This window comes from Eubalaena glacialis, chromosome 1 (assembly GCF_028564815.1).
Source record: "Eubalaena glacialis isolate mEubGla1 chromosome 1, mEubGla1.1.hap2.+ XY, whole genome shotgun sequence".
Taxonomy (NCBI): domain Eukaryota; kingdom Metazoa; phylum Chordata; class Mammalia; order Artiodactyla; family Balaenidae; genus Eubalaena; species Eubalaena glacialis.
In genome coordinates this window covers 213,615,669-213,640,303 of record NC_083716.1, presented here as the reverse complement: position 1 = coordinate 213,640,303, position 24,635 = coordinate 213,615,669, and the positions used below count along the sequence as shown (strand labels likewise).

The following is a 24,635-nucleotide window of genomic DNA, read 5'->3' as shown; positions in this document are numbered from 1 at the left end:
AGATCATTTCACCGACATTTAGGGTGCTTTATGGTACACTTTTCTGATAAGTTTTGTATTTTAAGGCATTCATATTTTTAATGGTCTTAAAAATAGGCCTGAATGTGTCCACACACAAATGTATTGGTTCATAGAAGATACATATGCTTTCTTGTTTTTCTTAACATTTTATACTCAGACTTTATAACAATGTATAAAACTTAAAGGCACTGCCATGTTATCTTTATATAACTCGTAAAAGGAGAGTATCATTACAGGTAACCAAATACTATTGTAAAACTACTGCAATCCTATCTTGCAGAATACTGCACGACGACGATTGCGAAGTGAGAGCTCTTATGATATAGATAATATTGTGATTCCCATGTCATTAGTGGCCCCAGCTAAATTAGAGAAACTCCAATATAAGGAAATAGTTACTCCAAGGTATGTATACTTACTTACATTAATTTTCCTTCTTTTTTTGAATAAACTTAAATTTTCAGTGAAGTTAAAATTTTATTTAATGAAAGGAAGATGCTCCTTTCTGCCTTCCTCCCATTTATATGGTTACATGGAGGGAAAATGGTGAAAGAAACTTTTACATTACTCATGCTGAAAAAAAGTGCCATATAGTATAGCACAACTTTAATTCTCAGGTTTTATTAAGAAATGGAAATTCCTAATACTTTAGCACTTTTAGAGTGTTTTTTTCATTCAGTATTTAGTTTTCTATTGTGTATATGGTACTAAAAGGTACTTTAGGGATGTAAATAATTACAGTAACAGATAATCCTTGCTCTTTAAAATGGAGATATGCACAAGGCTGCAGAGATCAAAGGAAGCAACTACCTTTGCATAGAGTATTCGCAGTGTAAGATGATAACACCTGTGACAACCTATGCAGGGCTAAGCCAGAGACTGAGGTTTTGTGAAGGGTGATAAAGGAAATGAAGGCTGGAAAGAAGTTGTCACGAGATTGTGGAAGTCCTTGAATGCCATACACAGATCTGTTTCCTGCTGGCAGCAAACTGTCAAATTTTTTAGCAATGATGAAAGAGGTTTAAGATTATTAATCTGGCACCAAGAAGTAGAAAAGGATGGAACCAGAGACAAGAGCTGGTTGACAATTATAGTAATTCCTACCCATCTCTATTCTAACTAATTTGATTCTTTTATTCATCATTGCTTTGAGGCACTGAGAGAACTCTTAATACTCTAGGAGGTATTATGAGAATTTCTGCAGAGAATCTGTTGATATATTCTACATTAAGTGAAGAAATAACATTTGTGGTTAGATGTTCTATAGCAACAATGTCTTTCAATTTACACTGGTAGGCTGGAGCTGGCTGGTTGACCGGGTTGTTTAATATGTAGGGATTCTGTGATGAAGCGGTTAAACTCACAAGAGGCCATGATGGGAGTCTTCACACAAAGAAACTGGCAAATGCTAAAAATCAGAGCTTTTTTCCTCTTTATTTTCTGAGCCAGTTTGTCAGCATACCACTAACTAACTTATTTCAAAATTAGTACATTCTTAGGTATAAAACGCAACTATGTAGAAGAGACTGTTTATTGTTAAGGCCAAAAGTAAAGCCTCATCTTCTCCTGTCCTCTTCTCATAATACAAATATGTTGTCTTTTAAAAGATAAAGTACTAAGATACGACCATTTGAATTATGAAAATCCCAAAGAAAGAAAACACTACTATCATAGCTGTGCTTACAGAAAAAAATTGCTACATTTAGATAGATTAACAAAAGCTGTTTGAAATTCGTTTGTATCTTCAACAGCTGGAGGATGGTTGTTCTTCAGCCTCTGGATGAATATAATTTGGGTGAAGAAGAGGTAAGCTGCCTTTCACTTACTGCACTTAATATATTATGAAGCCTGCTTAATTTGGTATTTGAGGAACATACACTGACTTTTTTAATTTTCAAAACTTCTTATGAAAAGAAAGTTCCCCTTTAAGGATATTAGGAAAGTGTTTTGTGCAAATTCGACTACAAAGACAAAATGTATAAAGAAAAGCAAAAACAAAACATACCATTTCCTTACATGAGTTGTTGAAATATTGAATTTATGTGAATACATTCAATTCCCAGTATTAGTCATATTTTTCTGCATGATATTTAGTTTAATAGTCAAGCCTACAATTCCATATGCAAAATCTTGTGAACAATTGCTTTTGAATTTGGAAAATTTTGGATTTTAGAAAGTAATGTGGTACATATATCATGTAATACATGTAGGGTGTCTAGGACAGTTCTCATAATCAAATATTAATGTTTCTATAGTGAAATATTAATAGAAAGTAGAATAGCCTCACATCATTTCAGGTAAGATTGTCACCAAATGAATTATGAAAACTTGTTTTTTCAGATTTTTGGAATTACAGGAAAGGGATTGTGGACCTGTATGGATAAAACTTATAGTAAGACAAGAAAAATTAAAGGGAAAGATACTATATAACCAAACTAATTCAAAGTGACAGTCTGAAGAAGCAGATATTATATAAAAGACATTGTTTCCATTACGATCTTTCTGTGCCAACTGATCGTGTTTTTCCAACTACCAAAATTTACTTTTTAATGCCCTTCCCTCTTTTAATGCACCCTTCCCTAGTTCAGAATGACCCTAGCCAGAAACACAACCGAAGCCTGAGAACTCCAGATAAGTAACTCATTAAACTAATTCTCATTTACCTCAGACAGTTTTACTTTCTTTGCTATTAATATGTTCCACGAACAGTATACTCCATAAGGGGCAATCAATACAAAGTTTTGGATGAATAAAGCATTAAGGATATTTTATGTGAGTGGAAAGCACTGTGAACCTATATGTACTCAAGGTACTATAAGTATTCTAGGTAAGTCTTCAAACATGACCCAACAGTAAGAACGTTTTAAACTCCCTCTTTTTAGGGATTTGCACCTCCTCTCATAACATCTGTTCTCTGACTTAGACTGCATTTATTTTAGAGTTTTCTTCTTATTGTTCTCTTGATGAGGAACTCGGACACCTGTTCTCATATTTCAAAATGTTTCTGATAAAAGCAAAACTTTTCATTTCTAATTCCAGGTAGAAGACCTCTCTGATGCAGTCTTCTCCCTAAGACACAAAAAATATGAAGAGAAAGAGCAAGCCCGATGGTCACTATGGGAGCAAAGCAAGTGGCAGAGAAGAAACAGCAGGCAGGTGTTGTAAACTTAAACCCCAAAACCATGGAATCCATGTGAAACCTCCAATAGTTCTGCATAATAACGAGGGAGACCACTGAAAATGAAGAAAACATACTATATAACATCTGCCGTTTGTGCCCTAGAAGTGAAACACTGTTTATACTGAGTTTACATTCAAAATATATTCAGGCTAATTACATAATGATGAAAAGAGTTTTATATTTTACTCCACTCTATTTCTCATGCTAACTGTCAGCCTCAGTAATAGATTTAACTGAGCAAACAATATGAAAAATTCTCCATAAATAGGTCATTTCAGTGTACTGTAATGGTGGCCCTAACACTAGGGATTAGAATCTGGGTAATCTGTAACAAAGCCACTTCAGAAATGTTTTCTTAAAAAGAAAGAAACAAACCAAAAAAACCCTCAAGAAACCTATCAAGGGTAAAAAAGCAAATCGCCTAAAATACTTGGAACATGACTTTGAGGGAAGGGGGGGATAAATCCTAACAACATAATTAGTAGTCATATATTTGAGAAAATCCCTGGTATTTTATATTTAATTGGACTATTTTTTAATATAGCCAAAACTCAAAATGCAAGATCATGTTGAAATCTGATAGTCACTTTAGTGTGGAGCATCTCTCATTTATTATTTGTAAAACACATTTCTCTGTTTAGGTGTCAAGATACCCAGATTTGTTGTAGACCCTTATTCTAAGAGTTATCCTAACATACATGAGATTCTGTTCTCAACTTTCTCCACATTCCAGAGATACAATTTCCCAGAAGTACAGAGGAAAATGTGAATCGAGTCCTTCATGGACGACATTACAATAATCATAGATACTCTGGGAACTCAGACTGTAAGTGTCAAGTAACTGTCTTTTCCTGTTTTCTGGAAAAAACACACCAAAAAAACGAACCAAAAAACCCCCCAAACTGTAACAAAACAAAACCACTATAATAATTTGGCAAAAGATTTCATAAAATACTATTCAAGTCTTTGAGATGCGAGGATAATAACATCAGGAAGAGCAGCAGATGAATTTTTAAAAATCTTTTGGGCAAAACTGTTTGTTTAAAGAAAAGCTACCAAGTTCAATTGACTTTATGAACAATACCTTAGGTTGTTCATAAAATGTTTGTTAAGACATCAACAAATAATTAAATATCTTCTTGATTTTCTTGCTAGAGCTTACAGTAAAAATGCTGAAGGACAGGACTTGCTTCTGAAAGAATACGCTAACGACTTCAGTGGTGGGCAGCACTGCGCTGCTGAGAGTCCCGCTGAGCCTCCTGCAGAGAGCCAGGATCCCCGTGCACACGCCTCCCCTTCAGTAAGTCAGAGTCAAGAGATCAAGGTAAGAGTGTTGTACGTAACTAGCTAAACCTCCTTTTAATTGACTTTTAAAAACTTGTTTATAGAATTGCTTGTTGATAATTAAGGAGTCATCATTACGTAACAAATTCAGTACGACAGTCCAGTACAGAACGCTGGGTGTAGGAATCAGAGGCTCTGTGTTCCAGCGTTCTAGTTCCATCACTAACTACAGATACTTCCCTGACTTTTTATGTAACAACACGTCAGTACCTAATTCCACCTGTTCACTTACTTATGTGTTAGAAAATGGGAATTCTATCAAAGTTTCATTACAAACCAAATCGGATTAAACAGAATGACACCTGGCACACAGTAAATGTTAGATATTTGTCTTCCCCTTATAAAAGATTTTTACTTGTCTCCCCATTTGTCCAGTTCCACCCCAATGGGAGTGTTTTCTAACAAACACTGCATCTATAAAGTTCTTGTACTTTTCTTCATCAGTAGGTGTTGGAAAAGAAGAACCATATCTAGAATCAAGAGAGTAGAGACAATAGAAATTAATAGGCAAGTCATAGAAAGCACAGGGAAAGAAAAGTCAACAGGCGTCTGTAATAATGATGGGATGAAAATGGAGATGATACTGAGGAAGACGATCCAAACACTTTTAAAGGGCCTTCCCCAAAGTGCTCCTAGGCTGAAAATGAAGACCAGTGCCCTAATGGCAGCATTTCCCTCTCTGTGGAAGAGGCAAAGTGAAAAAAATAATTCCCAAAGGTCCCTAAGTAATCCTCAGTACGTTCCATTTTGAGTTGCTAGATACTCAGGACCAAATGAGAATTTGTACTTTTATGTGCTAAAGAACAGAACAATGGTTATTACAAAACTGACATCTACAGATTGAGACATGAACTTAAACAAATAATTAGTTGAAACTTCTTAACTGAAAACGTTTTCTCTTTCAGTCTTTGTGGTGGGAACGACGGGCTTTTCCGCTGAAAGATGAAGACATAGCAGCCTTATTATGCCAAGATGAAAAAAGTGATCAGATTGAAAGATCAAGCCCAGCTTTCCATGGTGAAGTCTTCTGTACCAGTGCACCAGAAAACGGCCACCATCCACAAAGGCAGGCGGATGGAAGGGAGGAACACAAAACCCTTGGTCTAGGACTTCTCAACTCACGTTAAGAAAAATCAGTGACAGAGAACAGGTTAAGAAAACTATGTAACTGAATGGGAAAACAGGAGAAAAAATAAGCCCTGTTCCCCCACCCCCTCCACAGTCACAATTCCAGAGTAACAGCATGTAGTGCAGGTGCATGTATTAATCTTTTGTGCTGTTTATGAAACAGGCAAGTTACGTCTCATTTTCCTTCCTGAACCACAGGAGTAACTAGCTTTTCACCTACAGACAAGTGCTAGTCATTTGTGTTTGATGCAGATCACAAGCACCAGAAGATTAACTGCTGCAATTTGATGTCAAATCAATCACATTACTGGGTAAATAATAATTTTTAAACAACTTATACCCACACCCACATATACCTATGCATCTAATGACAGCTCTTCTTTTTCTATACACGTGGTTATTCTTTAAATTGCCTCAGCAATATATTAAGAATATAAAATACATGTGTATAGAGTATACATGCATACATATACACACATATAGTTTTAAAAAACACTGGCAAGTGACCACTCCACTTGAAAATGCACATATCAACTACCCCATGAAATATCAGCTGAACCATAAATAAAGAAACACAGATTTCCAATGGTGTTGAACATCTATAAGCCTTGCCTTGACTATGGAGAAGGAATTTTTTTAAAAAACATGTTTAACCAATAGAAGTTAGTTATTTATGGAAATTTCTATACCAGATAACACAATACTCCTCCTTTATTTGAAATCACTGATATCTGTTGGGTTAAACACAGGTTATTTTCTATTCACTCCTAACAAACAGAATAAGAAAAGCAAAGTAGTTAAATATTGTTGTATTTTAAAACTACCACACCTTTTAAAACTCAACTTGAGTTTTATCTATTTTATGTATCTCATGAAGAGAAAACACCCAACTTAAAATAAGCAACAGACAGGAAATTCCTGTTAGTATATTATTGTACTTTTAGTTATTTTGGTCATTCCCTACCATTCCTTACTCTATTCAAATAAGCATCTATCCTAGAGTGAGAATTAAAATTCTTAAAAGGTTAATGCTTCAATATTGGATACTGGAGTGTACATTAAGTAAAACTCCTTTTGACACTATTACATCATTTTTTTATATGTAAAAATTGAGGACAATTTATATGAATCACTTTTTCTCATGTAAAAAAGGTTATTCCAGTTGTAGTACCCATATAACTGACAATCCTAGCCAACTGGCCTAATCTGGGGGATCGGACACTAAGTTTTTGTTGGGGATTAGAAATTGTACTAGTCCCTTTAAAGAAGAAGAAGAAAAAAATTTCCAGTTCAATGCTGACAAATTTTTGCTTATAGTTTTACTGTACATTTATATTTTAAAAAAGAAAACAAAAGCCGGAACAAACCCAAGTTGTCCAGGCAAATAAACTCAGATTTTTTTGTCATGACTGATATTATAATCTTCTATGTAAGTTTTTTTAATTAAAGTTATTTCTGTATGCCTTGTGTTGTCTGATTTGATTAAATGTCACCTATCTGTGTGGCACAAGCCTTTCCTAAGCCAAAATACAGAAAAAAACAGTAAGAAATAAATTTTTACCTTGTAACACAGAAGAAACCAGGCAAGCTCTATTCTATGCTTAAGTGTTAACATTCTTATTTTCCAAACCTTATTTATTTCTCAAAACTCACTCATAGTAGCCTGAAAAAAATTTAATGACACTGGTCCTGTTATTTCTTGCCATGTGTATTACACAGCAAGAGTATTTACAAGAACGAAGTAGCTAATATGTATCTATTGTCAAAGTGTAATTTGGGACACAATCATAAATATTTAGTTTATGGATTAACTCTGTACCTTGCCATATATTAGCCTACCTGGTCTTTCTTGGATTAATAAAATATATGTCCTTGGAGTCAAAATCCATAGTTGCAGAATATTCTCAGCCATCTGGTTTTGCTACAGGGTAAAGCTAGACTGGAAATAAGAGAACGTTAAGTAAAAGAAGCTTCCTTTGCTTAATCCACCTCCCAAGGGCTCCATCTGTAAAAAGAGTACAGACCAGAAATCCTATTCTTTACTGGATCCTTTCCATGGTACCAGCCTGTTGAGCTTTATTTAGTATCTTCATTTTTTTAAATGGGGACAAACATACCTGTCTTACCATTCATAGGACTGATTTGTAGGTTTAATGAGATTATATCATCAACATACTTTATAATCTACAAAGCATACATTTATATAATGATAGCTACTCTGTATTGAGCATCCTCAAATTCTACTACCCTACAATTCTAGGAATAGTAGTGGAAGCTTTACGTATATAATTAATAGTATCTCTTAAACCTCAACACAACCCCCCACTGTTGTTATGATTACATTCAATATATAAATCAGTTAATAATCAGCTCAAAGAGGTTGGTTGGATTGGTTTGCTAAGGTCAAACAAATAGAAAGGGGAAGAGAGTCAGGATTCAACTTAATATTACTTCCAAATAGAGGCCTTCCTTTCCTTTTAGCATAGAGCTAGGAAAACATTTTATGTCCTTAAGAATAGCGGGTGTGATTAAGAAAAAGGGGAAATGGGGTTGGTGGAGGGTGGGTAGGGGGTGAGGGAAGAACCACTGAATAACCTGCCGCTATAGCAAAGCTAACAAAGAAAACACCCTGATAAAACTTGTGCTTGCGTTTTACAACAGACCACCTGAAAATCCCTGGACTTCATAATACATTGTTTTTTTTTATGTATCAAATATAAGATGCAAAGTAAAAAATAGATGTTTTCGAAGCTAGAAGAGCCATCCCAGCCAGATCCAAACTTAGTTATCACACAAATCAAAAATGACATGAAACAGGAAAAACAGAACTTCCTTTGCTTTCAGAAAAGCCAAGAAGCAAAGAAAATTCTTTTTAGAAATTCAGAAAAAAAAATTTTTTCATAGTAGCTAATATGCCTTCCTTAGGCATTAAGACACATTTCTGTTCATAACCTTGATACAGCCATATTTTTACTCTTTATAAAAATCAAGTCTCCCAGTAAAAATGGTATTTTACCACACTAATCTTTAAATTCCATCACTGAAAACATAATACACACCAATTTCTAACCTCTTGGAACATTCTGCAAAATGGATTTTAGTCACTGGAATGAATAATTGCTCAGAAAAGCAGCACTGCCTCAACTGTGGTACGATTTGGTAGTCAGTATTCTTGTTTTCCAGTAAAAAGGAGATCTCATAAGCAGAAACACTGGACTCCTTGTGGTTTCATCGATCGAGAGAACGTTTCTGAGCAGCTTCTGAGCAAACATTTCTTAACAGGTTGATCACAGATCTGGGGTCTTCACTCCTCATAATGGCACTGCCAGATACAATCATGTTAGCTCCTGCCTGGAAGAAGTAAACACTTAAGGTTATGCCTCAAAGGAAGATGCAGAAAAACCTAAAACAATTCCTGGACTAGAGTTTCTACCCTTGCAGCTGGCAGTCAGCACTTTAATTGTACAAAAGCCACTTCAAGATGAACATACTTAAGCAGCTAGTTCAATGAAAAAAGAAAATGCTTAAATGAGGATGTGAAATTATTTTTAAATGTGTCTAAGAAATCACTGACTTTTTGGTAACCCCCTCTAGATAAACTACACTGCATCTTTGCTAATAATAAACCTTTAATCCTTAAATCTATTAAGGTCTTCCCCTATATACCAATTCCCCCACAGCTCCTAAAAAATCAACCTTTTCATCTCTGAATTATGTATAAGAATTGGTAGGTAGTCTAAAAGGACAATTATTGCTAAAATGTGAAAGAATCCATAAAACAGGGCAACATTAAATTATTTCTCATTTTGATGCCAGAAGGAATGGACTTCTTATATATGCTTCACTGCATTCCAGAATGGTTTTGAGGTGGCTTAAAAAAGATTTTCAAGATGTTTTTCAATATGAAAGCAAAGAAATCAGAGTAAAACCAAGTAAGATGAGTCCAAATTTATCTCTGAGATTCCTAGGATTTGACTCAAGGAGGGAAATCCAATCTATTATGTGATTCATTGCTAAAAGAAAGGGAGGACTATTGGGAGAACCACTGAAGCTAAGGAAAATTTCTCCAATTAGAGACACTCACCCTATGATACAGCACACTACATCTCTAACAATGTTCCTCATAAAAAAAGAAAAAATATTAGTTTTATAGGGTTACAACCTAACGTGTCTCTTAATGTAAGCAAGAAGAGCATTAATGACAAAGCACAGTTCAGTAAAAAAGAATTCCACAAGGGGTCAAAGGATACATCCTCACTAATCGTCTGGCCAGCACCTCCTCCATATTGATCACAGTCAAGCTTTTGATAAGTATCAAGCAGGAAAGTGTGGCATTTATACAAAACACTGAAAGTGAAGATTAGACCATGCTGTTTAATAAAAGCAGGTCACATAAACTTTAATCACCTGCAATGCTACAGGGAGGGCTGGTATCCTTTTATGAAGTTCAGGAGCCTAACTCAGCCTAGCTAGCCACTTGGAAAAAAAAAAGTCATCCCACTTCTACAGAGGGACAGATTAGTAGCTTGCAAGGGACAAATCAGTAGCTAATACACCTAAGTTCTACAGAATAACATTCTTTTTCCCCTTTACAAGCAGGTATGTTTTCTTTCCCTATTTTGGAAAACTGTCTCAAAGGCCCTGGAACTTTTCAATGATATTCCACCGGCTGGCATTCAGCTTATTCCTTTCCAAAGAATTTTTTCATCATTACTGAGATAACCAGGACTTACTATTTAATGATTATGTGGTTTCAGAATATTCACTTATCGCTCTTTATTTTCCTGGTTTTACAGTTAAACAAAAAAATACTTTTCTAAGAAAGAAAGCCTATTTAGGAAGTCTCTCCGGCAGACAAGACCTGTCCTGGCATTACATTTGATAGGAAATTGGTCTAGGTTGCAGTCAAGGAGCAGTCTCACCTCTGCGCATTTATGGATGCTGTCAGGACCTACTCCACCATCAACCTCAATGTCCAAAGACGGGAACTGGGTCCTCAACCAGTGAACCTAGTTATACACAAGGAAATAAGCGACTAAGTGGACAGGTAGAGGGAAAAACACCAAATAAAAAATCACATAGCTGATATTAGCCACTAAAATATGACTCCAAATGTCTCAGACAATAACTTTATATCAATACAAATTATAATTGGGGAAAACCACCTTTTAATGTACTGTAACAAACTAAGTTTTATAAAAGCAAGCTTTGTTCTGTTTGGCAAATGGCACTCAATTTGTCACGGCTTTGCAGAAAATATACTTCACAGAAACGAGACAAAGACAAAACCCTCAATATTCAATGAAAACTCCCAAGAGATCTCAAGGTTACAGAGATAACGCTTTTGAAAACAATTTCAAGACTAAGATGTAGTATCTTTTATGATCTCCAAACCTAAATCTCTTGGGGCATTTCTCATACTGTATTCCAATGATATATAGGCATCCTCATCTCCCCACCTTCAGAACAGTACAGGTCTAAACATACAAGTAGTCCAATAAATGCTTACTGAATGAACTTACAGAATAAAAGCCTTACCCCAGAACCAAATACTTCTTTTACCTTTGGCATCATATCTTCCATGAATTTCTGCCCTCCAAACCCAGGTTCCACTGTCATAACCAAGGCCATATCTATCTGATTAGCCCATGGTGCCAAATACTCAACTGTAGTTCCTGGTTTGATAGCAAGGCCAACCTGTAACAGAGACAAATTTGCTATATCACATCAATAATTATTTCCATATTACATTACTGTTGCATATCAGGCCCAGTAGAAAGGTCTATTCTTAAAGTATAGAACACATACATAAATGGAATACATAAATTGTTCAGACTGTAATTACTTTTTTAAAAAAAGTCAACAAGGCTGTCAAAAGTAAATGTTTCTAAAAGGTAGAAACTTTCAGAAAACATTAGTGGAATGTATTAATCTTATCTGACAAACAAGTTATACTTAAACTCTATCCTCAAAACTGACGAATAGCTGCCTAAGTCCAGTCTTCTCCACCTATCATTTCAGGTCTTCCACCAAATCTTCCCAACTCTGAGAATGAATAGTATAAAACATTACCATCGGGCTTCCCTGGTGGCGCAGTGGTTAAGAATCCACCTGCCAATGCAGGGGACACCGGTTCGAGCCCTGATCCGGGAGATCCCACATGCCGCGGAGCAACTAAGCCCGTGAGCCACAATTACTGAGCCTGCGCTCTACAATGACTGAGCCCGCGTGCCTGTGTTCCGCAACAACAGAAGCCACGGCAATGAGAAGCCCGCGCACCGCAATGAAGAGTAGCCCCTGCTCGCCGCAAGTAGAGAAAGCCCACGCACAGCGACGAAGACCCAATACAGCTAAAAATAAATAAATAAATAAATTTATTTTAAAAAAAAAAAATTACCATCACTGCTGAGCTCTCACCTTCATTCCATTCTCCCGAATGTCTTTGATCAAAGCCCCCGGGTTCTCAGTAGCCTCGAGATGAAAAGTATATTGATTGGCTCCTGCTACAGCCATTGGTTTTACCCACTGTTCTGGCCTGGACACCATCATGTGCATGTCTGGAAAGAAAAGATGTATCCCCTAAGTATTACTATAAGGAAAATAGCTGGCTCATATTATTGAAGCCAGCCTGGAGTTTTTGCTATTTCAGATATGAACTCTTCTGGCATCATGATAATTATTAAATATACGGAAGTTACACTTCTGTATAGATAACCTCCCTTCATCCTGAAGATAAGGCTTTGGTTAAACGCATTTACCAAAAAAAACCCCATTTTTTCCACAAAAAGCCTATGGCGCTGTTTATGAAAATAACTAGATATCAGGAAACCTAGGTCCAGGGCCAGGAAATCCCATTCTAAAAAACTTAAAGAAGTCATGTTATCTATGTGGACTGGCTTCCTCATTTATAAAATAAGAAAGCTAAATTAAGTGATTCTCCCCACCAATATTTTATTGAGCACTTACCATACCATTAACTTTTCTAGGCTGCAGGGGTACAGCAAAACACAAGACAAAAATCTCTGCTGTCACAGGGATTACATTCTTAGTGGGAGAGACAAATAAAAGGAGTGAAGACAATACACACTAGGTTGGTAGTAAATAAGGCCAGTGAGGCTGGGGCCGGGGGTGCACTGGGGAGAGAAAATGAGGTCAGAGAAGCATCGGCTGAGAGTACAGAGCTCTGCAGCCCACCAGGTTTTATTCTGAACGACGCAGAACAAACACTACAGGATTTTGAGTCAAGTGACAGGATCCGACTTAAAAGGCCAAGGCAAAAAACCCAGCAATTGAGGATGGCGAGCAATGGTAGGGATTCTGGGTATGTTCGGGAGGCAGGGACAATAGGGGCTGCTGTGGACCAGAAGTGCAGAGTGAAAGTGTCCATCGACAGATGAATGGATAAAGAAGATGTGGCACATATATACAACGGAATATTACTCAGCCATAAAAAGGAATGAAATTGAGTTATTTGTAGTGAGGTGGATGGACCTAGAGTCTGTCATACAGAGTGAAGTAAGTCAGAAGAGAAAAACAAATACCGTATGCTAACACATATACATGGAATCTAAAAAAAAAAAGTCATGAAGAACCTAGGGGCAGGACAGGAATAAAAACACAAACCTACTAGAGAATGGACTTGAGGACACGGGGACGGGGAAGGGTAAGCTGGGAAGAAGTGAGAGAGTGGCATGGACATACATACACTACCAAATGTAAAATAGATAACTAGTGGGAAGCAGCCGCATAGCACAGGGAGATCAGCTCAGTGTTCTGTGACCACCTAGAGGGGTGGGATAGGGAGGGTGGGAGGGAGACACAAGAGGGAGGAGATATGGGGATATATGTATACGTATAGCTGATTCACTTTGTTATAAAGCAGAAACGAACACACCACTGTAAAGCAATTACTCTCCAATAAAGATGTTTAAAAAAAAAAAGAAGTGCAGAGTGAGAGGAGAGTCAGATGGTGCAGGGGTTTGGCCTGAGGAGCTGGAAGAGAAGTGCCGTCAACTGAGAGGCAGACAACTGCAAGAAGAGGAACAGACTGAGAGGGAAGAACACATTAACCTGAGAAGCCTGCCACGTGTCCTGATTCTAAAGCTCGAATCATATGAGTATATGTTTGGGAAGAAATGAGCATGGCCTTCTTAAAGATCTTGACTTAAAAACATAATAGCATTTCATGAGAAGGAGAGGGCAGCTTAAAAGAAGTGAAAACAAGAAATAACGCTGGGAAGAAGAAAACAGTAAACACTCCTGTGCCAGACAGATGGCAGTGAGGAGAGTTTTGAGCTTTTTGTTTTGTTAGAGGGAGCACATTGCTGATACAGCAAAGCTATATTAATGAAAAAAATTCTAGCATTCCAGAACTCAGTAACTAAGATTATAAAATGCAAAAAGCTTTGAAAAATGTCAGGAAAACAGAGTATACAGCCTGATTAATGAAGCCAAGACTAACATTTATATTTCTAAACTAATAAAAGTAACAAAAATAGAACATATTTTAATAGGCAAAATCTTGTTTTTAAAAGATAAACTCAATTTGGTGTTTTTTCCCCTTCGTATTATAAACAAGAAAAAAAATTCAATCTGGTTTAAAAGATCAAGTTTACTCTTTCCTAAGTTAACCAGACTGCTAAGTCATCCCTGTTCAATCTCTAGCACGCAGTCACTACTAGCAACCCTCACTGGACAGCCTCTAGTATTTGGGGAATTGATGGCTCAGCTAATCTGCCTATAATTAAGATACAGTTCTCAAATGTTCTATTATCAGACTCCCTTTGCACTCTTAAAAATTACTGAAGCCCTCCCCCCAAAATATTGTTGATGTGGGTTATATTTATCAATATTTAATGTATTAGAAATGCAAACTAAAAAATTTTTAGTGTCTACTTATTAATTCATTAAAAAATAATAATGATAATAAAAATAAATCCATTACACGTTAATGTAAGAGTGGCATTATTTTACATTTTTGGAGTCGCTAATGTCTGCCTTAAGAGAAGACATCTATATTCTCACACCTGCTCTGCATTCAATCTCCTGCAATCTGTTGTTTTATATGATGGGGAAAAAGTGCATAGAAAAGGGAGGAGTACCTACATCCACAGCCTTTTCACTCAAGTGTGGATATTCTATTTCTACCCCAAAATTCAACAAGTGGTACTTTTTTTAGAAAGGTTAGTGGCAACGTGGAATCCATAAACCCCACCAGTGACCTTTTCGTACTTTATTACACTCAAACCCATTAGTCTATATTTTGAATGGCTCTTTTAAGTACTACTGGTTCACTGAGTTACACAGATCTTCCAAATAGTGACACATTTCATTATATACTATCCAAAACCCGCATTTGTTAATGATATTACAGATCTTGTCAGAAAAGCTGTGAGTACTGGGAAGCTGTCAAGCTCACAGAGGCAGATATAAGTTTTCTAAAATTCCAACTTTCACTTGCAAACTCTAACTTTATCGGTGGCAAGGGAAACTGATAAGCCGCTTTCCTTGAAGTGACAGGCTCACTTAGTTAATTTTAAAGAAAATGTCAGTAAAATATCCAAGTCTGATAACCACAGTTCATCTGTCAGTTGTCCTTTCAAGGGAAAATGGTATTCATGACTGGCACTTTCAGTTCACAGCTTAAAACAATGGCACAAGTGGTTTTCTTCAAGGAAACTATCATCCTCCAGGATTTAATAGAAGTGCTTTATATGTACTTTCCACTTTGTCACACAAAATACTAATGAGACATGCACTCAAGGATCAAGATTTACTAAATCAATCACTTGTACCAATTCATCAAGGATACTTCTTATAAAGGATACTATGAATGTATGGCAAATAGGAATATCACGACTACCTGTATAGTTCAGTATCACTGCCTTGTCTCAGGCTAAGGCATCAGCAGACTAATTCACCACTGCTTTTGCACCATCAGCATAAATAATGGCAAACAATATCAGTACAAGTAATTTACAAATCAAACTACAAATAGTTTTGATGTCATGGACCATCTGAAAAGGACTCCTACAGGTCCTCAGACCATACTTGAAGACCACTGATTTAGCTAAGAACAAAAATGACTTTTCCCTACCACTTTACTTCTTAGATGGTAAATTCTACTCAATACTGAGATTGAAGAGTTAAAAGCTTTAGCAGTTATACATACAACTTGAGATCTAACTCCTAGGATATATCATGTATCAATTATCCAACAACCAGTATCCAAGAATTAAACAAAGAAAAACATATAAAAAACAAAGGTCACAAAACCCAAACACTAAAGCATGTTAAGTCCATTCATCTTTACTTGAGATTCACCTCTGGAAAGACTGATTAGCAAGTTTATCAGCAAATAACAAACTAAAAACAGAAAGGAAAAGCAGATTGTGTGGGGTGGTGGCAGTTGAGTTGGTAAGAGAAGAGGCACAGATAGAGATAGGAGGGAAGTCAAACAGCAGTGAGAAGTAACACATGGAGACAACTAAAAGGGAGAGAAACGGAAAAATACATACATATTTTCAATCCACACAAAGCCACAGTGGGGAATTCTGTGGCCACTGTACAAGCCAGGGAAGGTGGGGGGACAAAGAATGCTACTTATTTCATCCAACTCTGACAGTCATAAGAACGAATTTACCCTGGAAAATTCATTTTCCAAAATGTAGTTAAAAAAAAAAAAGTTCAGATAATCAAGAGGATTATATTCCATTATTTGGAAATTTCAAAAGAGTGAACATGTTGGTGGAACATTGTTTCCCTCATGCCACATAAATTAGGTGATAATGTACATTTCCTTAGGTACATTCGAAGTGGAGGGCGCCTACAGAGGCTCTAACAGCCTCCTGCGATGCTGGCAGTGTTCCATAACTGCGCTGTACGGTACAGTAGTCACAAGCCACACGTGGCTACTGAGAACCTGCAATGTGGTTAATGCCACTAAAAAACTAGTTCTAATTTTATTTAATTTTAACTAATTTAAATAGCTACATGTGGCTAGTGGCTACCATACCTTCATAAAACTGGCCCACAGGGACTTCCCTGGTGGCGCAGTGGTTAAGAATCCACCTGCCAATCGAACCAGGGACATGGGTTCGATCCCTGGTCCGGGAAGATCCCACATGCCACAGAGCAACTAAGCCCATGGGCCACACCTACTAAGCCTGCACTCTAGAGACGTGAGCCACAACTACTGAAGCCCGCATGCCTAGAGCCCCGTGCTCCGCAACAAGAGAAGCCACCATAATGAGAAGCCTGTGCACCGCAACGAAGAGTAGCCCCCGCTTACTGCAACTAGAGAAAGCCCCTGCGCAGCAACGAAGACCCAACGCAGCCAAAAAAATAAAATAAAATAAAAAAATTTATTAAAAAAAATTTAAAAACTAGTCCACAATATTTCAATTAAAAAAACCTAAGTTTTACTAAATTTATGTAATGAGTTACATCAAAACACATATTTACAAGAACTCACCAAATGTCTTATTACCAGAGATCTGGCAAGTGAGGCATTGCTAACTTAGTTTAAAACAGCAGCAGCAAGGATATGTGGACTGAATCTATATTCCATAAAAGGTAACTTCTAGGTCACTGATCTCAAAAATCCTTAATTCACATTATCTTACAATGTTGGAGTGGAGCATACATAGACCCCACTTGTAGAAGGCTCCAATTTCCATGAATTGGCTTCAAATATAGACCATAAGTCAATCAATTCATAAATTCACTTAACAATTACATTGAGCCCCAGCTGTGTCTATGCTAAGCTCTAGGAAAACTACAGCAAAGTGGATGAAATCCTGCCCTTAAGGAGTTTAGAGTCTGATAAAAGTAAATCTCAGATTGAAAGAAATTCTAAGAAGAAAATCAACAAGGTGATGTAACTGGGAAAAGGTTAATTTAAGACAGAGCTCTCTGAAGAAACAACAAAGGATCTGAGGTGGAAAGATGAGGCAGCACTGGTCAAGAGAATGCAGCTTTCTAGGCAAAGAGATTAGCCAAAGTGCCCAGGCCCTGAAGCGGGTAAGAGTTTGGCTTCTTACAGGCAGCCAATGAAACCCTAGCACAGGGAGGAGGGAAAAGGGTACAAGATGAAACTGGAGGTTGAGAAATCAACCAGCTACTTTCCCTTTACTTGAGCAACACATCCAGCTTCAGACGGTGTAACACCCACTTACCAAAGAAAGGGTCCTGGCCTAGCTGCTTTCGGAGGCTTTCTACCACAGGGTGACCAAAGGTGATGTTGGGAACAAAATGCCTACAAGACAAACAAAAGCTTGCTCTGAAAATGTTTTCGATTCAGTTTCTGTATTTTTCTCAGTATGTATTCTGATGGGGGTAGAGGAGGCTATCGGTGATTGCAATTATTTTTCAATAACATCATCAGTATTAAACAACACTAAAAATATCTGTATAGTTTCAGTTTTACAGAGCAGTTATCTCCTTGATATTTCAGCAAATCATAATAATGTCACATGATTTACTCTATTTAACTCTGTAATTCAAAATCCCTGACAAGTAGAAATGGAAGGATGACAAAACCAAAACCCCAAAAGTTGTATGACTTGCCCAAGTCACACACTAGTTAGGAAGCTCAGGACTCTGATACGGGTCTCTCAAATCAACCTATCACAGGCTGCGTGTGGCTACTTCTAATCCATCTCTATCACAGGGCACAAAATGACAGTTTATCGAAACTTTCTTAAAGACTATCAATAAAGACACTTAATGTATACTAATAACCACCACTTACTGAGCGTTTACAACATACCAGATATTGTACCTTAATTCATTTCATCTTCACCACAGCCCTATGAAGTAGATGCTGTTATTATCCCCATTTGAAGAGCACAGGATACGTAACTTCCTTAAGTCATCCAGTTAATAATTTGTTGGGGCAGGATTCAAATTAAGGCTTCCTGATATCAGACCCAAAGTAGTTAACCATTATCCTACTCTGGTTAGTCCTTTTGTTCTATCACCAGCTCACTTCAATATTTAACAAAACCTCCTATATGTAAGTCCCAGGCTGAGTGCTTCAGAGAGCATTGTATTTTATAAAGAAATATGTGAGTGTTCCTGCTCACCCCAGACAAGTTTACAATCTCACGGGTAAGAGATGGCTAATGACTCACCAGAATTCATGGCTGACTGTTACAGCACAGTTGTTGGTAGGAAGCCAGCTCAGCCAAGGACCACACTTCCCAACTCCCTTTACATCTAGTGGCCCATGTAACTAGTTCTCACCAATGGACCGTGAGTTTAAGTGATGTGCGTCACTGCAGAGCCCAGGAGGTTGAGTAGTATCCCTGTTCTGCTCTCACTTTATCCTTCTGCCAGTAAAGAGGCCCTTAAGGAATGAATGGCAGAGCCACAGGATAAAGGGGACTAGGTCCCTCAATTTCTGCATGGACAGACATTTCACACCAAACTATTACTTGAATGAGAAACTTTATAACATTAAGCCACTGAAATCTGGGCTTTCTTTGTTAAAGTAGTAGGCATTACCCTGTATGAGGACTGTTAAGAAAAGCTACACAATAACAAGTAGGCAATATTAAGGTAAAATAGTTCCAGAGGCAAGTAGAATAGCACTTTTTAAAAAGGGGTAAGATCATGAGATTTACAGAACAAAAAGAATTTGTAAAAATGGGGAAGGAAATGAAGCAAAGGCAGAAATAACTAAGTTAAGTTCATAGAAGGGGGAGATGGTATTGCCCACCCTGGCTAGTATGAAAAAGGCAGGAGGCAGACTGTGTCACATTAAGTGCATCAAATGCCAGGCTCACTGTTTTGACTTCATCCTGATCAACTGAGATTTTAAAAGAGAGACACAAATGAAAAATAAGATGGAAATAATACAGTAGGCAGACAGACTGGGCAGTAAATTGGAAGAAGGGAGGCAAGAGGTGCTGCTAAATGGCAAGAAACAGTACGAATGGAAACGAGGACAGCAGGTGATAGGATCTCCTAAGTGATAAGATGCGGGGGAGGGGGAAGGTCGAAGAGAGAGAATAAACCAAGTCCAAAGTCTTGACCTTAAGATGACAGGCAGGCAGAATGAGTGTTAATAAAAAATTAAAACATATACAGGCCAAGCACCATTTTAAACCATTCCAATATATTAACTCATTAAAACCTCAAGACAGGGACTTCCCGGGCGATCCAGTGGTTAAGACTCCTCGCTTCCAATGCAAAGGACGCGGGTTCGATCCCTGGTCAGGGAACTAAGATCCTACGTGATGCGCAGCCAAAAAACAAAACCAAAACAAACCAACCAACCCTCTCAACAATTCAGTGAGACAGGTACCACTATTACCTGTATTTTACAGATGAGAAAATACGAGGCCCAAGCTCACACAACCAGTAAGTGCTGGAGGCAGGAGTTAAACACAGGCAATCTAGCTCCAAAGTTCAGGCTCTTAACTACCAGGCTTGTCTGCTCCTCCACTGACAGCTAATAACTAACAGAAGAAGAAAGTCCAAGGGAGGAGGAGAGTCTTAAGAGAGAGAGGTCAGGATTCAGGACACACCTGAGGGGGATGGGTACGGTGGATGGGTACAGACACTTTTACTCTCGGGCACCCTGGTCCTTGGAGTTGGATTTCTAGTATTTTGGAAATCATTCTACCATTCGCCTAAGAGCAGTGACTGCCAGGGTTATGGATAAGATGCTTATTATATTTACTTAGAACTTGCAGGTAAGAGTCACATAAGCAGGCAGCAAGGACTACTGAATACTACACAAATCTGAGATTGAAAGATCTGGATTTCATTCACTGTTTTTTCTGTGTGCCCTCGGAAGTATTTTTGTTGTCTCAACCTTAGGCTTCGTTTATCATGAAAATAAACACAATAACCACATCTTGAGAAAATATGAGAATAAAACAAATACACTTTTACTTCACTGGGAAACAGAAGCTATAATGTCATTTTGGAGTAAAGATTGCCAAAATTAAAATGCAATTCAAAAGTGTCCTTTTCTCCCAAAGAACTTATGAGATTAAGCTATAATCGCTTAGAATATCGGAATAAGGGATACGATTATTTTGATCCCCCATCACATGTATAATTTTCACACAAAGCAAACCTTTACCAGATCTCCCAACAAGGCAAAGAGGAGGATCAAGGTTGATATAAAATTCAGCAAGACTGTAACCAAACAACACTTCCTGTGAATAAGGAATCACACCTATGCCTACCGTGGGGGGTAGGCTGGCAGGTAACGTGGAGGAGTGAGACAGGGCAGATGGAGACCGGAAAAATGAAGAACACCTGGCCCTGCTAATGGTGGCCTTGTGACACTGTGGGCCCAGTACTGAAGTCAGTCAGGTCTAGTACTAACGTGAAACCTCCCTGGTTTCTAAATCTCCCTAATTTAGAAACTGAGTACCTGCTCGGTTCCTACACTTACGACCAACACATCTCCAGTCACTGTCCTGTCCTGACACACTTATATTACATGCTTTCCAGTTTTCTTTTCCAGAAAATCCACTTGTCCTTTATTTCAAATATCCAACCATACTAGTGCTCCACCCACCAGTGTTTCCAGAACTTGCTCCTGAATTTCAAAACGAAGACGTTCAGTTTTATCAGAAGTGCGGGCTTCAAGGGAAGAGAGGGGACTAGAAAACAAGGGCATGCAAGCTCAGTGTAATGTTGGAGATTTTTCAGGAGACCAGGAAAATAAGCATGGAGGCACTACCTGGAGGGAAGGTAAATTGCGGCTGGCTGCCTTGGGAAAAGGAGTCCACAGCCCCTCTTTCATACCCTGGGCCTAGGAGGCACTGCAGCTCAGCCAGGCTCTGCCTCTTCGGTGGGACACTGGGAAGGGGCTGAACCTCCCCAATCTGGTTTCCTCCTTTGCAAAAGGGGAATAAAAATAGCTCTTAGCTCAGAAAGTTGTGAAGCTTAACAGAGAAAGGGTTTTTAAAATGGTGTATGCAGAATTTAGTTTTTTCAAACCAAGATGTTTCCTGGTAAAGGGGGAAAGGAGTCAATAAAAAACAAATACTTTATCTTAATAAGCTCGGGGTCTGCCATAGGGCTGGGAGGGGCAAAAAGAGATTCCTTAGAGATCCCTCCCTTATGATAAAGCCATTCATCCAACCAATTATAATTAAGCTTGCCATGGTGCTTTTCCTGCAGAGAATACAGAGGTGAGCCAAAGAAACAGTCTCTGCTTTCAGGGAGCTTACGGTGCAGCAGGAGAGATATGAAATAAATATCAAAAAATATAGTTGTTCTTTGAAAACAGAGACTATCTTAATCATTCTCTGTAAGCCTAATACCCACAGAAGACAGTTTCTGAGACAAAGCAAGCTGCTGCAGGCTTCCAATCCTGGCTCCGCCATTTCTTAGCTACGAGGTGACTTTCATCTCTCTTTCTGTAGACTCCTCTCTGTCAAAGTGGTGCCGATAACAGCACCAAGCTCATAGGGTCGTGTGAAATAATTCACAAAAAGTATCAGACCAGAAATAGTCAAGTGCTTGTAAATATTACCTATTGTTGTTGTCACTGATATTCTGATTGGTAAACTGGAACAAATTATTTTCTCCATTCGCTCACTCAAACATTGGACAAGACTTACTTACAACCCAGCTGCATATACTCGTACATATACTCGTAGTCTGTTCTATCCTGAGACCCTCAAGTGTCTCAGAAACACAATTTTGTCTCATTTTGTGTCTCACACACGAAAATGTAGCTACCCATCTGTGAGGTACACACTCCAGTAATATTACCTGTGAAAGTTCAGGGCCTCAAGCAAAGGTATCAAAAAAATATACAGAAGTAGAAATATATGTGATACCAAACTAAAAATCAAGGTTTTGTAAGAGGTAATATTTACTAATCTTCTTTGCCATTATCAGTTAGGCATGGTGTTGAGGTAACTGAGTAGAATACAAAAGAGAAACAGCAGATTTAACCAGACAGAACAAAGAAGACAAAGCTGTCATAAGAGGAGTGACATTAAAAATACAAGGAAGTGACTGGTCATCTTTCGTAAAAAACATGAATTTGCAGATTTGTATGAGAGTACACAGAGATTTTACCTATTTCCAATAAATTTACTTTTCTACCCCAAGCCAAGGTAATGGCTGTTTTGATCTTATGGCCTGTTATCAGTGGGGCTCAGAGAACCACTTGGCAAACCCAAGATCCAAGTTGCAACTCTGTCACAATGTGTGTAACGTTGAGAGAGTCTTAACTGTTTTCTCTACGTTTGTTCCTCATTTTATAACCAACTTAAGAAACTAGCATCATTCTGATTTCAAACAATATTGATTATGGACTGTAACTACAGTGCTTAAAAATTACTTACAAAAAACTGACCTCCCTGAAGAGCAGGGTGCCTGAAGAGAAAATAGACAGGAAAATCATAATTCGAACAATGATACAACAACTAACAGTTACAGAGAATTTACTATATGCCAGGCACTGTAAACTACGTGTATGAGGTCATTTCATCTTCCAAAGATGCCGAAGCGGTAGTGTTATTACTCCCATTTTTCACATAATGAAACTGAAGCTCAATGAGGTTAAATGGCTTGTCCCAAGTAACCCAGCAAGTGGCAGAAGTCGGGCGTTCTCACTCCAGGTGCCAAGCTCGTCATCCTTACACAAGTCTTTCTCCCCAGCTTTGCCACTAACTAGCTATATGAGCTTGGGCAAGTCATGCCTATCCCCTTGGGCCTCAGTTTCTCCAACTGAAAATGAGACGGGTCCTAGAGATTTAAGGTCGCTTCCAGGTGCTAAGTGCTAGAAGACCACACGTTACGTGGGGGGAGGGGAGATGGCTGAGGTTTGGGACGCGGTCGCAGCCCAGGATGCCGACTCAGGTCCCCTCCAAGCAGGGCCTCCAGGGCTCCCACCGCAGGCCCCTTCTCAGTACCGCGTTCAGAGTGAGGCGCTCCGCGGTACAGGGACGCCGTGCACCCAACAGGCACTCAATAAAGGTGCGCCTATCCCGCCCCGCGCGGCAACCCAGACCCGAGCCCCGCGGAGAGTTACCCGTCCATTACATCCAGGTGCAGATAATCGGCCCCGGAGTCCAGCATACGAAGGCACTCGGCCCCTAAACTGGCCAGGTCGCTGTTGAGGATGGACGGACCAATCTTGCAGCCGGACGCCATGGTGCTAGTTCTCTAGAGCAAGTTACCCAGCAAGATCCCCGGCAAGATGAAGGCGTCGCGCCCCGATTGGCCGCACAATTTTGGCCACGCCTCTTCCCTGTAGAGTCTCCCGGACTCCACCGGAAGCAGCTGCCTTGAGGGGGGAAGTCCCGCCTCCCCTAGAGGGAGGGGGTGCCACTCTAAGGGCTTAGGGGCGGGGTCTCGCCGTGAGGCACCTTCCTCCTTCCTCTGACCTTTGTTTTTAAAACAAGCCTTTCAGGTCTCCCAGTCCTCTGAGGAGTTTCTTAATCTTTTTTAGTTTTACTTCCCCTGCAGTTCCCTCTCAGCTCTTGCCCTCTTATCACTTTTTTGTTTCTCCATCGTTTGCATATGCGTTCCTTTCCTCTCCATCCCTGTACTTGTCCAAGAACAAAAAAAAAAACACTCTTCTTCCTATTTCTCTTTGAATTCTTCTCAAGAGCGGTGGGAGTCTGATTTAGGGCGGAATCCTGGCTCTACCAGATACTAGCTGGGTGACCTGGCAAGTCACTTCTCCCTGCCTACAGTTTTCTCATCTGTTAAGACAGTGCTCAACGTTTAAGATTTGTGAATCCAAGTATGTGCCCAGGACCAGATGCCTAGTGCTCAGTATAAAATGGTGGTGGTTATTATTACTCTCCTCTGCTTCTGGCCCTCATCCTTCTTACCTTCTCTCACAGGAATGCTTATTGACAAATTGCAATACATTTATTTACTGTTCAGACAAAATCCAGAACAGGGTAAGAGTGGCTATTTCTTTGCCAAATGTGTCTAGGATCATTGGGTGGGGAAAATAACCCTAGTAAAA

At 38.6% G+C, this 24,635-nt stretch overlaps 2 protein-coding genes across 11 annotated transcripts in view; one reads left to right on the top strand and one right to left on the bottom strand.

Moving 5' to 3' along the window:
- Positions 1-7,134, top strand: part of KANSL1L (KAT8 regulatory NSL complex subunit 1 like) — a 155,769-nt gene extending 148,635 nt beyond the window's left edge. For all 7 annotated transcript variants that reach the window (XM_061187057.1, XM_061187049.1, XM_061187007.1 and 4 more), the window contains exons 11-15: positions 302-426; positions 1,773-1,827; positions 3,061-3,173; positions 4,358-4,526; positions 5,452-7,134. In XM_061187057.1, coding sequence (XP_061043040.1) covers positions 302-426; positions 1,773-1,827; positions 3,061-3,173; positions 4,358-4,526; positions 5,452-5,673 — 684 coding nt within the window. In that variant the 3' untranslated portion in view covers positions 5,674-7,134. The remainder of the gene's footprint in view (positions 1-301; positions 427-1,772; positions 1,828-3,060; positions 3,174-4,357; positions 4,527-5,451) is intronic.
- Positions 7,135-7,357: 223 nt separating this feature from the next.
- RPE (ribulose-5-phosphate-3-epimerase) lies at positions 7,358-23,841 on the bottom strand. Of its 4 annotated transcripts, XM_061187087.1 has the most exons (7): positions 23,699-23,803; positions 22,999-23,029; positions 17,851-17,930; positions 12,092-12,231; positions 11,213-11,371; positions 10,597-10,683; positions 7,358-9,025 (listed from the first exon to the last, which is right to left on the bottom strand). In XM_061187087.1, the coding sequence occupies exons 4-7, from the start codon at positions 12,227-12,229 to the stop codon at positions 8,903-8,905; spliced, it is 507 nt and encodes a 168-aa protein (XP_061043070.1). In that variant the 5' UTR covers positions 12,230-12,231; positions 17,851-17,930; positions 22,999-23,029; positions 23,699-23,803; the 3' UTR covers positions 7,358-8,902. The 4 variants fall into 4 exon arrangements, with proteins under 4 accessions (XP_061043070.1, XP_061043047.1, XP_061043054.1 ...); XM_061187064.1 differs by lacking the exon at positions 22,999-23,029 and having other exon boundaries at positions 23,688-23,841; XM_061187071.1 differs by lacking the exon at positions 22,999-23,029 and having other exon boundaries at positions 11,237-11,371; positions 23,688-23,841.
- Between the last annotated feature and the right edge of the window lie 794 nt (positions 23,842-24,635).

Coding starts and splice junctions, on each gene's coding strand:
- RPE (XM_061187064.1), bottom strand. CDS start 23,809: ATGGCGTCCGGCTGCAAGATTGGTCCGTCCATCCTCAACAGCGACCTG. Junction 11,372..12,091: donor TTCGGGAGAATGGAATGAAG/GTGAGAGCTCAG, acceptor TCTCTGTTACAG/GTTGGCCTTGCTATCAAACC. Junction 9,026..10,596: donor GCATCCATAAATGCGCAGAG/GTGAGACTGCTC, acceptor TACTTCTTCCAG/GCAGGAGCTAACATGATTGT.